The 14,848-nt window shown below is 49.6% G+C and overlaps 2 protein-coding genes across 25 annotated transcripts in view; both read right to left on the bottom strand.

Moving 5' to 3' along the window:
- The window catches only part of Garnl3 (GTPase activating Rap/RanGAP domain like 3), a 147,320-nt gene extending 139,002 nt beyond the window's left edge, over window positions 1–8,318 (bottom strand). For 4 of the 9 annotated variants that reach the window (XM_052725461.1, XM_052725466.1, XM_052725464.1 and 1 more), the window contains exon 1: window positions 6,949–7,127. In XM_052725461.1, the coding sequence (XP_052581421.1) occupies window positions 6,949–7,040 (92 nt within the window). In that variant the 5' untranslated portion in view covers window positions 7,041–7,127. Of the gene's footprint in view, window positions 1–6,638; window positions 6,760–6,948; window positions 7,131–8,214 lie in introns of those variants that run through there. The other 5 variants (XM_052725465.1, XM_052725467.1, XM_052725463.1 and 2 more) reach the window with 4 other exon arrangements.
- A 1,463-nt stretch (window positions 8,319–9,781) lies between these two features.
- Ralgps1 (Ral GEF with PH domain and SH3 binding motif 1) overlaps window positions 9,782–14,848 on the bottom strand; it is a 243,215-nt gene continuing 238,148 nt past the window's right edge. For all 16 annotated transcript variants that reach the window (XM_052723160.1, XM_052723159.1, XM_052723150.1 and 13 more), the window contains one exon: window positions 9,782–14,178. In XM_052723160.1, coding sequence (XP_052579120.1) covers window positions 14,149–14,178 — 30 coding nt within the window. In that variant the 3' untranslated portion in view covers window positions 9,782–14,148. The remainder of the gene's footprint in view (window positions 14,179–14,848) is intronic.

Here is a 14,848-nt window from a genome sequence, read left to right as displayed (position 1 = left end):
ATAGATATGATATGAAAATTCATGTCTTCTGTTGGCCCTCAGAGCCCATTATGTTGGCCTGATGCAAGATGGTTTTTCATAGTCTTTCCCGAGAAGACTGCTGTTTATCCAAAAGAAAACTGACAGTAGCAGATTTATTTATGATTAAATACTTAAGGCCTTGACACAAACAAAAGAATAATGGCAAAATATAGAGAAACTAAAGACTACAAAGACAGTGCCATTTAAGTATTCCTTGACAAAACTACTCAAAACCAGAAAGCCCTCTACAGAAGGCCAACAAACCACAAGAGTCAGAGGAAATGTGGAAGAAGAGAAGGTAGCCGCATGCATGATGGGTAACTGCTCTTTTCAGAACCCAGTTTGGCCTGGAAAGCAACAGGAACGAGAAAACATTTGTCTTGGCATCAGATTTGTTCTTGAAGGCGTGGGCTTTCTGCATGACTAATGAGGAGGCCGTCATGTACAGAGCAATATTTGGAAAAGGACAAAATATGTTTTCCACTCATAATTCAAACTCTCCTGTCTAGCGGGGGCTCTGCAGCCATGGTGGCCACATTTAGCAACAACAGTGTAATCACTGAGCTAAGATACAGTCTTTTAGAACAACAACTAAATCACAGCGCCAAGCCCATTCCGTGGACAGCACACAGACACCTGGATTCTAGAACGGTTTCCTAGATCTAACAGTGCTTTGGTCAACCCAATACCCACTTCCTTCTGGAGAGAGACTGAGATTTTCCTCTAGGAAGCACTACCTCTTGATCTCTATGAATGGAAGTGATTTACCCCTTAGTTCTGAGCTGAGTACATGACCCTGGTCTGACCATTTGGTTCAAGGATGTCCCTAGGCAGTGGGGCAGTTAACTTTCTTTGCCTGTCTTGAGAGTAAAGTTGAGATGGTTAGTTTTTTGTCAACTCGGCACAAGTTATCTGCAAAGAAGAAATCTCAGTTGAGAAAATTCCTCAATCAGATTTGCTTATAGGCAACTCTGTAGGATGTTTCCTTGATTAATGGTTGCTACGTGAGGGCCAGCCCACCGTGGGTGGTGTCAACCCCTGGGCAGGTGGTCCGGCTGTATAAAAAAGCAGGCTGAGCAAGCCATTAGAAGCAAGCCAGGAAGCAACGTTCTTCCATGGTCTCTGCTTTAGTTCCTCCTCCAGGTTCCTGCTTGAGTTCCTGCCCCAACTCCTCTCAATGATGAACTATGATGTAGATATGCAAGATAAAATAAATGTCTTTCTCATGTTGCTTTTGGTCATGGTATTTATCACAGCAATAGAAAGCTAACTAGCACAAAAGTCAACTCAGAAAATGAAGACTCTGATGACATTATTAAAATACCTGGCCAGGCAGTAGTGGCACATGCCTTTAGTCCCAGCACTCAGGAGGCAGAGGCAAGAGGATCTCTGTGAGTTTGAAGCCAGCCTGGTCTACAGAATTGAGTTCCAGGACAGCCAGGGCTACAGAGAGAAACCCTGTCTAAAAAAACTAAGAAAAGAAGGAAGGGAGGGAGGGAGGGAGGGAGGGAAGGAGGCAGGCCAGCCGGCCAGCCTGGACCACCTACTGCCAAAGCTTGGTTCTGGACCACCTACTCCAAAGCTTGGTCCTATTCAGCATTATGCAACTCCGTGAGCCAAGATTTCTCTCTTGCTTGCCATTCATGGTCTTTGATATTTTAAAATGTGCACATAAGGCATGGATACAAGCCTATCAGAAATAACAATGGTGTGTTACTAGTCCTGGGTGGAGTAAAAGATTTCAAAGGAGATGACAGTTGGATAGCCAGGAGTAAGAACCATTTCATCTAAGCTGTTGTCTTTCACATGGAATTCAAATCATAGACATAACACTAGACCTACAAGTGGCTACGCAGACAGAAACATGAGTGACGGGTGGCAAGGATGAGGCAAGCTTCAACAATGCTCTTAGAAAAGACAGCAAAGCTGCTCGCTAATAAAGTGGCTTGGATTAGGGATAGAGAAAAGACTTGAATTGGTAAAGTGCTTTGCCCAGAACCCATGTAAAAAAGTCGGATGAGGTAGCATGTGCTTGTAAGTGCTGGAAAGGTGGAGACAGGTGGAAGCTCCCTGGGGCTCACTGGTCAGTCAGCCAAGCCTAACTAGTGATCTCCTGGAAATGAGAGACCTTGACTCAAAAGAACAATCAGGAGGGCTCCTGAGAGATGACATCTGAGGTTGTCTTCTGGCCTCCACTTTCACATGTATACAAAATCTCTCTCTCTCTCTCTCTCTCTCTCTCTCTCTCCTCTCTCTCTCTCTCTCTCTCTCTCTCTCTTTCTCTCTCTCTCTCTCTCTCTCTCTCTCACACACACACACACACACACACACACACACACACACACACACACAGAGAGAGAGAGAGAGAGAGAGAGAGAGAGAGAGAGAGAGAGACAGAGAGAGAGAGAGAGAGAGCGCTTACTTTAGAATTAAAGACTCCCTGACCTTATACAGAATATATAGAATTTAGGTGACCCAGCTACAGAGGTTTTTGGAGAAAAGTTTCCTGCATTACCATGGAGGACTGGCTTTGTGGGGGGGAAGGGGGAGTTGAAAAGGGGGTTGAAAAAAATTCACCTGGTAAATTCAACCCTACTGATAGGTTATCCTGTAAATGCTGTAGTTCACACTAAGCTGAGCCTCCATGAACTGTTGCAGCCCAAGTGACACAACTCAGCAACTGACGGATAATTTAAAATAACTCAGGTTCATTACTTGTCTTTCTTGATTGTTAGGACTAGGGGAAGGCAACAGTCTTAAAATACCACGTACCTGCCTTTTACACAAAGTGGATGTGGCTGAGAACTTTCATAAGACAGTTACCCATTCTGTCCACCAACTGTCAGTCCTAACACTGGCCACACTCCTGAGAGTAGCACTTCACACAGTAGGTCATTTAAAGCTCACATCAATACAGGTCATTTTACAAGTGCATTAACCAAGATTCATAGAGGGCTAAGCAACTTTCCTATGTTCACATGACTGACTGAAAAAGGCAGAAACCTGTACTGGGTCCATCTCACTCCAAGATCCTTGTGCATGGACACCATCTGACACACTGATCTATAAAATCATGGTGAACACATTTAGGGCAAGTTGTTTAACTGAATGGGTGTCTTCTCTGACACCTCCAGGTATACAGAGCTAGTCTTTCTCACTTCTACTAGCCTAGTGCCCGGTGCCTGGACCATTCCTCGACCCTTCATTAGCTTCTGTGTTTGCACACCAGCTATCAGAACTGACACAAGCTATGTAGGAAAGAGAACTGCGAACTGAAACTGATGCTGCAGAAGTGCACGCTCGTGTGAACACTCATTCTCTCGTACACACACACACACACACACCACGTGTATGCTCGCAATAACAAGACTAGGTAAATATGGTTAAAACGTGTTCTCAAAGAGCCTAACCATGAAGCAAGGACATTTGAACTTGATGCAGTTGGCAATGAAAAGTGACTGAGCCTCACAGATGTGGCAGAGGCTTTCACTGCTGGTTGTGTTTCTAAAGCAGCTGCAGCACTCTCAGACAGCTGCAGCTCTCTGGATCAACGGCTTGGCATAAGGAACCATGCACCTATGCAGTTAAGATGTATACCAGAGGTTCTGACCCACAGTCAGAATTGTGTGGTCATTTGGATTATTGAATTAAGGAAGTCGTTTTTAGAGCAACAAAAATAATGGAGAATTATTTTGTATGCTAACTTTAAAATTTAATTAAACATGGAGAAATTGAAGATGAATATTTACCTATTTTAAGTTAAGGGATTTTTTTTTTTTTTTTTTTTTTGTTTTTTGAGACAGGGTTTCTCTGTGTAGCTTTGGAGCCTGTCCTGGAACTCACTCTGTAGCCCAGGCTGGCCTTGAACTCACAGAGATCCGCCTGGCTCTGCCTCCCAGAGTGCTGGGATTAAAGGCGTGCACCACCACCACCACCACCACCACCACCACCACCACCGCCCGGCAAGGAATTCTTTTAAATGTGCATAAACAAGAGGAAGAAGTCAGTGGATCTAAAGTTCAAGACAATAGTGTGTACACACACACACACACACACACACACACACACACACACACACTTGAAAAACCACCATACAGAAAGTGAAAAGGTGAACTGGAAAAAATATCTGCTACATATTTAACCAAAAAAATCCCTTTAATAAATAAAAGTTTTGATTCTATAAGGGAAAGATAAATATTCCAACAGAAAAATGAAGATCAATCATACAAATACCTTAAAATAAGTATAAATTATAAGAAAAACTTCATTATTAAATAAAGAAATTCAAATTAAAACAAGGCATCACTTTGCCAAATATAATGATAATCCTAAGGGTGCTCTCTGGCATCATGCTCCAGAAGCCTCTAAGAGGTTCCTTTGTGCCAGGAGGTGGTGGTGCCTGCCTTTAGTCCTAGCACTAGGGAGGCAGAGACAGACAGATCTCTGTGAGTTCAAGGCCAGCCTAGTCTACAGAGTGAGTTCTAGGACAGTCAGGACTATTATACAGAGAAACTGTCTCAAAAAACCAACCCCGCCCCCAAAGGTTCCTTTGTTCTGACACACAGTTCCCATCATTTTCATGATCTTATCTATGGACCAGTGATGTCTTCAGACAGAAGTGTCTACACATGGGATAACCACATCTCTAGGAAGAGTAAAAATAGTAAGAGATGAGCTAAAAGTAGTTATACATTCATATAGTAGAAGAGCACACAGCAACTGAAAAGTTTTCTTAAGGAATGTTTAAGGGTTTCTTACAATAATTATGACGTGTTAAGTGAAAAAGTCAATTAAAATGATAAATATTGATGGAGAAGAGAGAGACCACATTATACCTATTCTGGGATCATGAATCAATAAATTATCCACTGAGGGTGGTGGCGCACGCCTTTAATCCCAGCACTCAGGAGGCAGAGGCAGGCGGATCTCCATGAGTTCGAGACCAGCCTGGCTTGCACTCTGAATTCCAGGCCAACCTGGGCTGTACAATGAGACCTGTCTCAAAAACAAACAAGCAAGCAAAGAACAGCAACAAAACACCAAAAGCCCAACAACAGCAAAATAATTTAATTATCCTATTTATAGTTTTCTTGCAGTTTTAAATTCTATCTAACGAATTACTTTTGGAAGAAAAAAAAGTTAATCCTTATTATCTTACAGGTCACAGAGTGTCAGAGAACAAAAACACCCTGGAGGCTTGGGAGTCATTTAGTCCTTAAAGAATCTGGTCATGAAGACCAAGGCGAGGGAAATCTAATTTTTAAGCTGGCACTGTCCATTACGGTAAACATTTCTCCTCTGTCCTCACGACATTCTCATCAGCACTTGTTGGGGCAGGGTGTGTCAAGGCCTGAGACAGTTCCGTTAACAACAATGAAAATCTGGCTGAGGTGGGAGCGCTAGAGTCAGGGTGGCTGCTTGCACTGGAAGTTGAGCACAAGTCAGCACTCATTGTCTTTGCGAAGTGCTCCACAGCCACAGGTGTCTGTGCCTCCCACACTGGATGGGATGGATTACAGAATCATTCCATCATCTCTGACGGTTCTATGCAACAGCACTGTCCTAAACATTCTGCCTCAGGCCTGAGAGACTCTCTGCTCTCATCTCTTGGTATACCTCTTCCTATTCGCCAAGCTCTAGCCATAGAGATTGCTAGCTGTCTAGGTCTCCTATCTAAGGGAAAATGTACCACCCATGTCACCACACAACATTTAGAACTTTCTTGGCAGATGCCCAGATACTGACCACACAGACCTAAGCCTGGGGTTCAAGAAAAACTTTCAAAAAGAATCGATGAGCAGTTCTACAGCCTGAAGGAGGAGTAACCAGCCCACCAGACTTTGTGATGGGCCAGGCGGGAGCCAGTTCTGGGGATGATGGAGCAGGTCCCAGTACAGCTGTGGTCTCTGTCCTCATCACTCTCATCAGAACTGCTGGAACAGGGTGTGTCAAGGATGGAGTCTGAGAAAGGCCAATTAAGGGCATCACACCTTCCATTAAGGATCTTGGTGGTTTGCTTTGTGTCTTAGCAAATGAACTCCCTTATCCACCTCACTGGAGGTTAGAGTCCCCCATCTTTTCCTTCTCCTTGTCCCTTCCCATGCTATGCCAATGGAAAACTCCTCAGGGGTGTCAGCAGCAATAGGCCAGAGGGAAGGGGGCTGGCTTCGGGATACCCTTCCTAAGGCCATGATTACAAAACGATGATGAAAATCTGGCTGAGATGGCGGTGCTGGAGTCATCCTGAAAGGAATGAGTCCACCTGGAAGAAGGAGACCCACTTCAAGTTACAGGAATGCCTTGGAGGTGAGAGTAAGCAGGGCAAAGGCGCCGGCATCAGCCGCAGCGGGAAGGGCGTGTCCGGCAGCAGTCAAGCTTCACCTAGGGCCGAGCTGGCTCCTTAGGAGGGCGCCAGTTAAGGAAGGTAAGGCCAGGAGGGGCACGGACAACCTGGGGAAAGAGTAGGGACCTAGGAACTCTGCAAGGTAACCCCCCCCCCAGCCAGAGATGGGCGGGGTCAGAGGCAGCAGGTGTCCAGGCACCTGGGGTGCGAGGATGGCTTATAGAGAGCTAGAGGCGCCTTAAGAGTGTCCTTTGGGGGGCTTGGGGGTTCCGACCTTGTCCTTGAGCATTTAGAAGCGGGCAGGACGCGTTCTCCACAGCCCGAGACCTCCCTGAGCCGAGGTGTGCCGGGCCTGTCACAGGGCCGAGGCTTCGGACGTCCCCAGCATCTGCTGGCCGGACACAGGTCCCCAGCCCTCCCGCTGGGCACTCCCTCAGCGTGGCCCGGCTCTCGATCAGCCTGGCGCCGACTCCCTCCCACGCCGCGGCCTCACCACGCTCTGTCCCCCTCACACCGCCACCCCCCCACGTGGCCTGCTCCCCACTCCCGCCTCTCGAGGCTGCACCCCTCCCCGGCCACGGTACCTGGGACTCTCAAAGCTGCACCCCCTGCGCCGCAGCGCCGCCCTCTTCTGCCGCAGGAGCGCAGCAGCGGCCCCGCCGGGCTCCGGCTCCATAGCCCCGGGCGGGGGCCGACGGCTCGGGCACACTCGGGTGGGCTCGGGCCTCGGCGGTGTTCGGCCGGACGCTCAGCTAGCGCGCCGCAGCCCACGCCCCGCCCCGCACTCCTTGCCGGGCCCAAGCCCCGCCCCTGTCCTGCCCCAAACTCCAGCCCAGCCCGGGACCTCAGGCCCCGCCCCGAACGCCAGCCTAACCCCTCCCTCACACTCCCGCGGGGCCTAGGCCCCGCCCCTACTCTAGCAGGTCCCCCTGCCCCCGCCCCTGACTCGCAGCTACTCTAGCTGGTCCCCTCACCAAGCCTCCGGCTTTAGGCCCCGCCCCTACTCCCGCACGTCCCCACCACCGCCACGCCTCTGGCTTTAGGCCTCGCCTCTGCCCCGCCCCTATCCTGCAGGCCCGCCTCCTCCGCCCCTCCTGCTTTAAAGCCCTGCCCCTAGCCGGGCCGAGCCCGCCTCATTTCACTGGAGCTAGCCTCAGACCCCGCCCCGATCTCCAATGGAACCCACTCCCTTTGATCCTGCTTGAGTCTTTGGCCCCGCCCCTAATCTAGCAGATCCTCTCACCTCTCAGCTGGTCTTAGGCCCCGCCCCCGCCCCGCCTATCTCATGAGTTGGCCTCAGGTCCCGCCCCTGTCCCGCCTTTGCCCCGCCCCAGTCAGTCAGGTCCCTGCTCAGCTGGGCTCAGGCTCCACCCACGCCCCGCCCCAAGTTCCAATCCAGGAGGCTCCCTTACCTATTTTTGGTTTCAGACCCCACCCCAAACCCCAATCTAGTCAGTCCCTTTGCCCTTCAGCTTTACCAGGACCCCGCCCCAATTCCTAGCCCAACCCACCCCACGCCCTAGTCTGGGCACAGGCCCCGCCCCTAACTTCCGTTCTCCGTGTCCCCGGTCCTCCTCAGACCAGTGCAGACCCCACCCTGCCTCCGCCCCGAGCTCCAGCCACGCCCCTCCCGCGCCAGCGTCCCGGAGATCCTCCAGCTTGCCCTCCGTGCGCACACAGGCCCCCCAAGCCCACCGGCTCCTCAACTTCGTCAGGTGCCACGGTCCAGCGCTCCTGCTCCTCACCATCCCCACAGACCCCTGCTCACCTACCCCCTCCGCCACAGAGCGCCCTGACGGCCCTCCACACCACAGCTCTGCTGGCTGGCTCCTCGGCCCGACCCTCCTCACCTCAGCGCCTCCTGGTCCTTTCTATCGTAGCACCGCCCTCTTTGGGGGGCCGCCCTTCTCCACGTCCCGCCCACAGGCATGGCCCCGACCCAGAAGCTCAGCCTCCTCTCCCTAGAAGCGGGGGTCTGTACTTGCTGCAGTTCTGCGTCTCTAGACCCTTGGTAATTCTGCCCCAGAGCTCTCCAACTGCCCTGCCTACACCAGAAGCCCCGCCCACCTGTCGCCGCCCACGTCGCCTCTCGCTCACTTCAGCTGGTGCCTGGATGATGCGGGTCTTCCTGGCTGAACTGCGGTCCACCATGGGGTTTACCCTGCCTCGGCATCCAGCCAGCCAGCAAAAGCAGGCACTGCTGTTTCCTGGCGGCAGTTTGTGGTGTCTGACACAGTGAGGCTGAGGGGGCTGGAGCTTTGCGGCTACCTGTCGCGGGTTCAGGTTTTCATTCATCATCTTCCAACTCTGAGACCCACCCCCTCCCCCATTTCCTCCCGAGTCAGAGACATCATCTTAGGGCCTTGAACACTGATTGCACTGTGTTGGGGGCAGGAACTCACTTTTGCCGTCTTTTCTGTTGCTGTGATAGACACAATGACCAAAAGCAACTTAGGGGCGAAAGGGTTGATTTGGCTTACAGGTTACAATCCATCATCTGGGAAGCCAAAGCAGGCTCAGGGCAGGAACTGAATCAGGACTATGGAGGATCGAAGCTTTCTGGCTTGCTCATCTACTTTTCTTATCCAGCCCAGACCCACCTGTCCGGGGACAGCACCACTAACAGTGGGCTGGACCCTCCCACAGGAAAAAACAAAAACTACAAACTTGTCCATAGGCTAATCTGATAGAGGAAATGGCTTAGGTGAGTTCCTCTTCCCAGGTATAGTCTAGGTTTGTGTTAAGTTGTGCATCCCGAGGTTCTGGTCTCCCTTGATGCTGCACAAGCAGAGACTGGAAAGGGCATGGGTGTGTGTGCCTGCGGAGTTGCCACTGGAATCCACAATCTAGTTCTCTAGTTTATGATCGATCTCTCGCTTGCGTGCGTGTGTGCGCGTGTGCACACACACACACTTTCTACTTCTTTCTACTTCTTAGTCCTTGTCACAAGTTACCACTAGACAGTCTTATTTCATATCCTTTGCTTTTCCTCTGATAAACTGGAGTGGGTTTGCTTTTTGCCTAGCATCATGACTTCCTCCTAACATATCCTTTCAGACTCAGATCTCATGGTGACTGGAATCCTCCCTCAGTAAGCTCAGGTTGCCTGCTTTTTTCCCATGTGCATCCTGCCCTCTGTCTCCCTGACCTCCCACCCTTACTCAGGGCCTCCATGTTCTGCAACCTCTGATTTGAAACCCCCAAAGCCCCCGTCCTCCTAGGTGTCCCCAGACCCTTTGCCCTCTTCTCCAAGAGACCCACAGCATTGTCCCTGTCCCCTCTGCCTCCTACGTATCTGCATGCTAATTACTCTCAGCTGAGCCCTGGGCGGTCCATACCTCCTCCATGTCTGCGTGTGGTACAGCAGCTGGCTGCCACGGTGACTGACTGCATGTGACTCTAATAAATGGAACGGTATTCATTGGAAAACACATTTAATTTCAAAGTAAACAAAGATGTCTGTACATTAAAGTATTTAATTAGTGAAACAGTTATTATCAGTGTAACAAGCTGAGAAATACAGCAACTTGATACAAGACTGAGGTAACAAAATACTTCACCAAAAATCTAAAGAATCCCAAGGAGGGATGATGTTCAGTGGTTATTGCAGATGAGACAATTTACAAACAGCAGAGAAAGTCCTTATACAACTGCATGCAGGGTCTGCTGGGGGAAAAGACAGCTTGGGAGGATGCAGCATATTTAACAAGAAACAAACTAAGATGTAGAAACTCATTTTCAGTTTACTTGGAAGAACACATAAAGAAACTGAAAACTACTCTCTATGCAACATTTTCAATACTAAGTGGGAAACCATGCATTTTGGCACGAAATTTATTAAAGATTATACCTCACTAATAAATGAATTACTATTATTTAATTACTGAATAATGGTCACAGTCCTTCCAAAATAGGCAGACGATCTATCACCTTGCTGCTCTGAGTGGGAATTTGGGGCTGTCCACAGGACACACACTTGTGCAGCAGCAGGTTACAAGGTGGATGGAAGTCCAAGTCCAAGTTCTCAGCTCCCCAGGACATGTGGCTCCCACTCATACTGTGTTTGAACTTAACACTGAAGTTAAAGGCTAGAAGCAGGGAGCCCGTGAATACTGCAAGCATTCAGACCCTACTCTCTCATTCTGCCTTTGGGGTTCTCCCGTAACCATTTTTGAACACAGCTCTGTATCTGGCTGCTAAGAGCCAGTCAGCCTCCAGTGTGGGGGGCGGGGGTGGTGGTGCCGGAGGGGTAGTACTCCAGCTAGTCCTCAATGCAACTGACTCTCACAGAAATCCCATGCAGTTTGTTTGGGCCTTCTGAAGTCTTTTCTGGAAGAACCAATGCACAGGATTTGTATTCTGGGGTAGTGGAGAGCAGAGTCTTTTCAAAGCTGGTGTGTGAGGTGGGGATTATTTGTTCATTAACTGGTAAGTTCTACAAAGGGCCAAAATTGGATTTGTCTTGTTTCTAGCCAATTTCATTCTGGGTAGAGCCTGGTGTATAGGAAGATATGAATGAATGTTTATGCAATAAATACAATTTCAAAGGGGGTTTCTGCTGTTTTTTTTTCTTTTTTATAACATGAAATCACCAAACATATCAATATGACATAGGGCCAATTTAAGGGTCACACAAAAGGGAGGCTGTGGTTTTGGCAATATTCAATAGTGGTTGCAAGCATCCACAATGTTAGTGCAGAGCTCTGGAACCCATTTGAAGAATAAAGCAGACTTGGCTTATAAACGGCTTCCCAGTTTTACAGATCAGTTTCTATCTGAAAAGTGATATATAAAAAAACAAACAAACCACTTTTCTTAGGCTTGGGAGGTAAAGTGATGGGAGAAACACTGGCCATCTTGGTAAGAAAGACAAACAGAGAGATCTGGCTGGCAAGACAAGGTAGGTCCTTCAACAATTCTGTTGTGTCCACTCGCTCAGCATCTCAGTCTGGCAAGTGCCCCATGGAATCTGGTCTGGGAAGGGGAGGGGAGGGACCACACTCTCCCGGTGGCATGTTTAGGACCATGTTTCTGCTGCTTTCCACCAAATCTAGTCTCCACAAGGCCTTCTGCTTGCCAGGATGCACTTGGCTGACCTTGAGCTACAAAACTCATACACTGGAGAGGGACAGAAGTTACTCCTATCGTGAGTGAGTGGTTCTTGGAACTTGACAATACTACCAGCTGTCCCTCCCAGCTTCTAGACAGCATTCTACAGCTTTCACTTTGGGGGTGCCACGGTCTGTTTGCATGACAGTGTATACTTAACAACTCCAACAGTTTCACAGTATTTGTCTACTGTGGACAGTTGAGCAAAACTACAGAACTGCTTCCTCCCAGGCTAAGAGTCCACCAAAGGACTTCTGCCTCTGTCATTGACCTGGCCACCTCCCCTGCAGCCCGTGGGACAAGCCAGCACTGGGGCCACCAGCACTGAATGGCCCTGCTTGAGAATCAAATCTTTTAACTCTATCTCCAGTGCTCTTCTGCCACCTTCAAGGCTCTCCAGAGTCCTTCAAGGTTTTTTACTAACGAAGTCCAAGCAGTTTCTTCAAGAGTCCATGGTGAGGGTGCTTCTGGGAGGGAAGTCTGGTTTTCAATCAGGGAGGAGATTAGACACTTTGAAAATAATTGTGATTGTGCTCTTTCAGATTAGGCCCAAAAGAAAACACTTGTGTTGGGTAAGACAGATCTGTAAAGGGCAGAAAGTTATCTGAGTGGAGCCTGAAATTCTGGGGCTTCTGATGTCTGGTATTTCATGTGTGAGAACCCAAAAGAAGCTGAAGAGTGGAGAGGCCTACAGGAAACCAGTAGCTGATGCTCTGGTCTTGCAATTTCATCCAGGCTTCTGACTTTTTAGAAGTTAACAGGCAGACTCAGGGTTGATGTAGGTTAAAGTGTGACCATGGCGTGGTTCTGGTCGGAGGTGTCTGCAGGGTTTGGTATTGTCATTCTCCTAGATTCTAACTGGAAGAGATGTTGGTAGAATCTGGTGAACACACCTGGATCCCTGGTGTGGGTAGATGTGCAAGGCAGCTGTGGTCAAGTTTTGATGGCACTGACTTTACCACCTGGAGCTTCTCTTGGCACGAAAATATCCAGGCTCTGCTCACAGGACGTTTAGCTTCAGAATACAGCAAGGCTTGACCAAAATGGACCGCCATGGTAACAACGACTTGCCCTACCAAGTCATTAACATTCTTAGAGAGGTGTCACCATTTGGTTGTAATACAGTGGTGGGTTTTCTGGTGGTTAGTTCATGGTTGTGATGTTGTTTGAAACTTCTTGATTATTGTTGGAAGTTCTTTGGGATGGTTTGATAATTGGTTACTGTGCAAAACCCTGATACCCAGAAGGACCCAGAAATTCAGCCTTTTCCAGAAAATTGTTTGAGGGTTTGCTCCCCAGGTTAGAGTACCCAGATCAAGGAGGAAGAGGAAAAGGGACAAAGGGCATCTGTGATGATAAATTAAATTGAATTAAAATGTGCAAAATGGAAGTCGCCTTATGGATGACGAAAGGATGGATATAGGTCCTTGTCCATGAATGCAGAGGCTGGAGAGCTCACTCCCCAGGGCATGGCTGTCTTGTCACCTGGCCATCAACAACTGGGCCCTTGGACTTGGAGAACGTGCTGGTGACTACATTTAGGGGCAAGACTGAGGGGGCTTAAGGCCTCCATGTCACTCAGCTCCCTGTGTGATCAGGAATCGTTGTGACCGGCCCTGGCAGTGGTGGCAAAGGATGAGAAGACAGGAGCAAAGTTCTGCCCTGTGGGAGAATATGGGGTGGTGTAGCTCCTATATGACTGACCACTGATCACTGGGGGGGCCTCCAAGCTGCTGGGAGAAAGGCCACAACTTCCCACGTCAGCATGGTGGGAGTGGGCAAGATGAGGAAGGCTGTAGGCCCCCCAGGGGAGCTCATGGTAGGGAGCAAGCAGGCCCGTGCCCAGTCCACGGTCCTGAGACTGATTCTGCCTCAGGCTGACAACGACAAGACCCAGGAGGGCCTGGGGCCCAGGGAACAGACCATCCAGATGAATAGCACCCATAGGAACAGAAAACAAGACACGATTTAAGGCATTGTTTGTTTACAGTAAAGAACTCCAGGGACCCTAACACGGAGCTTCTGGACTCCCCCCGACTTTTCCTAGAGGACAGGGCTGCAACTAAAGCTTCCAGCAGGGCCTCAAAGCCAGCGAGTGTGTGATGTCACAAGTCTTGTGCCAAAATGTATGTTCCTCAGAGAGCTCACACTCACTCGCTCACACACACGCATGTATGGCACGCACACGCAGAGGATGCTTTGGGGGTATACAAAATCTGAGGCGGCTCTGTGGTTGAGCGGCCCGTGCACTTGGGGTGTGACCAGCCTGTCCAGCAGCCTGTCTCCACTCTCCAGCCCTCTGAAGGTTAACGCCATCCACTCTGTGTGCAGCAGAAAGCATGGAGAACCCAACGTGGGTCAGATGCTCCCTTGATGCAGAAGCAGCTGGTGGACAGACGATGGCCCAGAGAGGGGGCATAGGGTGCGCAGTTTGGGGTCTGACACCCCCCTGTGGGGTGGAGCTGCAGAATGAGTCATGAGAGTTGCTGTGGGTTGACAGGTGGATCTCACACTGGGGAGCCATCCAGGACTGTGAGGCTCAGGCCATGTTCCTCGAGTCCAGCTATGAGGCTCCAGTGCTTTGGCCCACAGCTTATGCCCAGAGCTGCTCTCCTCCACCAGACCTAGTCCAGGCTCCCAGGAGCCTTTGAAGTCACGCCAAGTCCTGCAGGTACTTATTCAAATGACATAAGGTTTGCAGGTACCTAAAAGAGAAAGCTCACCTGCTTGTCAAAGTTTCAACCTCCAGAAAGGGGCAGGGGTAGTTCCTGAGGTTAGGGCCATGCGGAGGGATGAACATGGCAATGTCAGCTGCCACTGAGGAAAGACCGCCATGTGCCAGGCATTACTTGACTACTTCCTATGTACTGTCTTGAGTCCCCACGTGAACCCTGTTAGGCAGATGCTCGAAGTGTCCCCACTATGGTGGCAATGAGGAAACCAAGGCTTAGACAGGCTAAACATAAAGTGAGTGAGAACCAGGCGAGACCTGAACCCATGAACCACCGCTATCCTCTGAGCCAAAGACAACTAACTGGGCTTGGGCTGTGGAGGATGGGATCTGATGAAGTTGGGTGAATGTTGGGGAAAGCAGCCTAGGAGTGGAGGGTGCCATTAAGGAATGGTAGGGAGTGGCACAGGACGAGGAGAAAGTATGGGGAGATCATGAACCGCAATATCTTCTCCCAGAGGCCACCAGCCCCATTGTCAGAGTACTTCCCTGCCTTCACAGCTGCCTCCAGACCCTCAGCTCTGAACTTCCTCCCTTGGCACTACTGGAGTGTTCTAGGGTTGATTAGACATGCCTTCATAAAGCAAACCCATCCTGGTGTCAGGTTCGCCAAAATGAGAAATCAGAAAAAGATGCATCTCTGT

Source organism: Peromyscus californicus, unplaced genomic scaffold, assembly GCF_007827085.1.
Source record: "Peromyscus californicus insignis strain IS unplaced genomic scaffold, ASM782708v3 Scaffold_7__1_contigs__length_154581171, whole genome shotgun sequence".
Classification (NCBI taxonomy): Eukaryota; Metazoa; Chordata; class Mammalia; order Rodentia; family Cricetidae; genus Peromyscus; species Peromyscus californicus.
The sequence above is the reverse complement of the archived record's forward strand: the minus strand, read 5'-3'. Positions and strand labels throughout refer to the sequence as shown.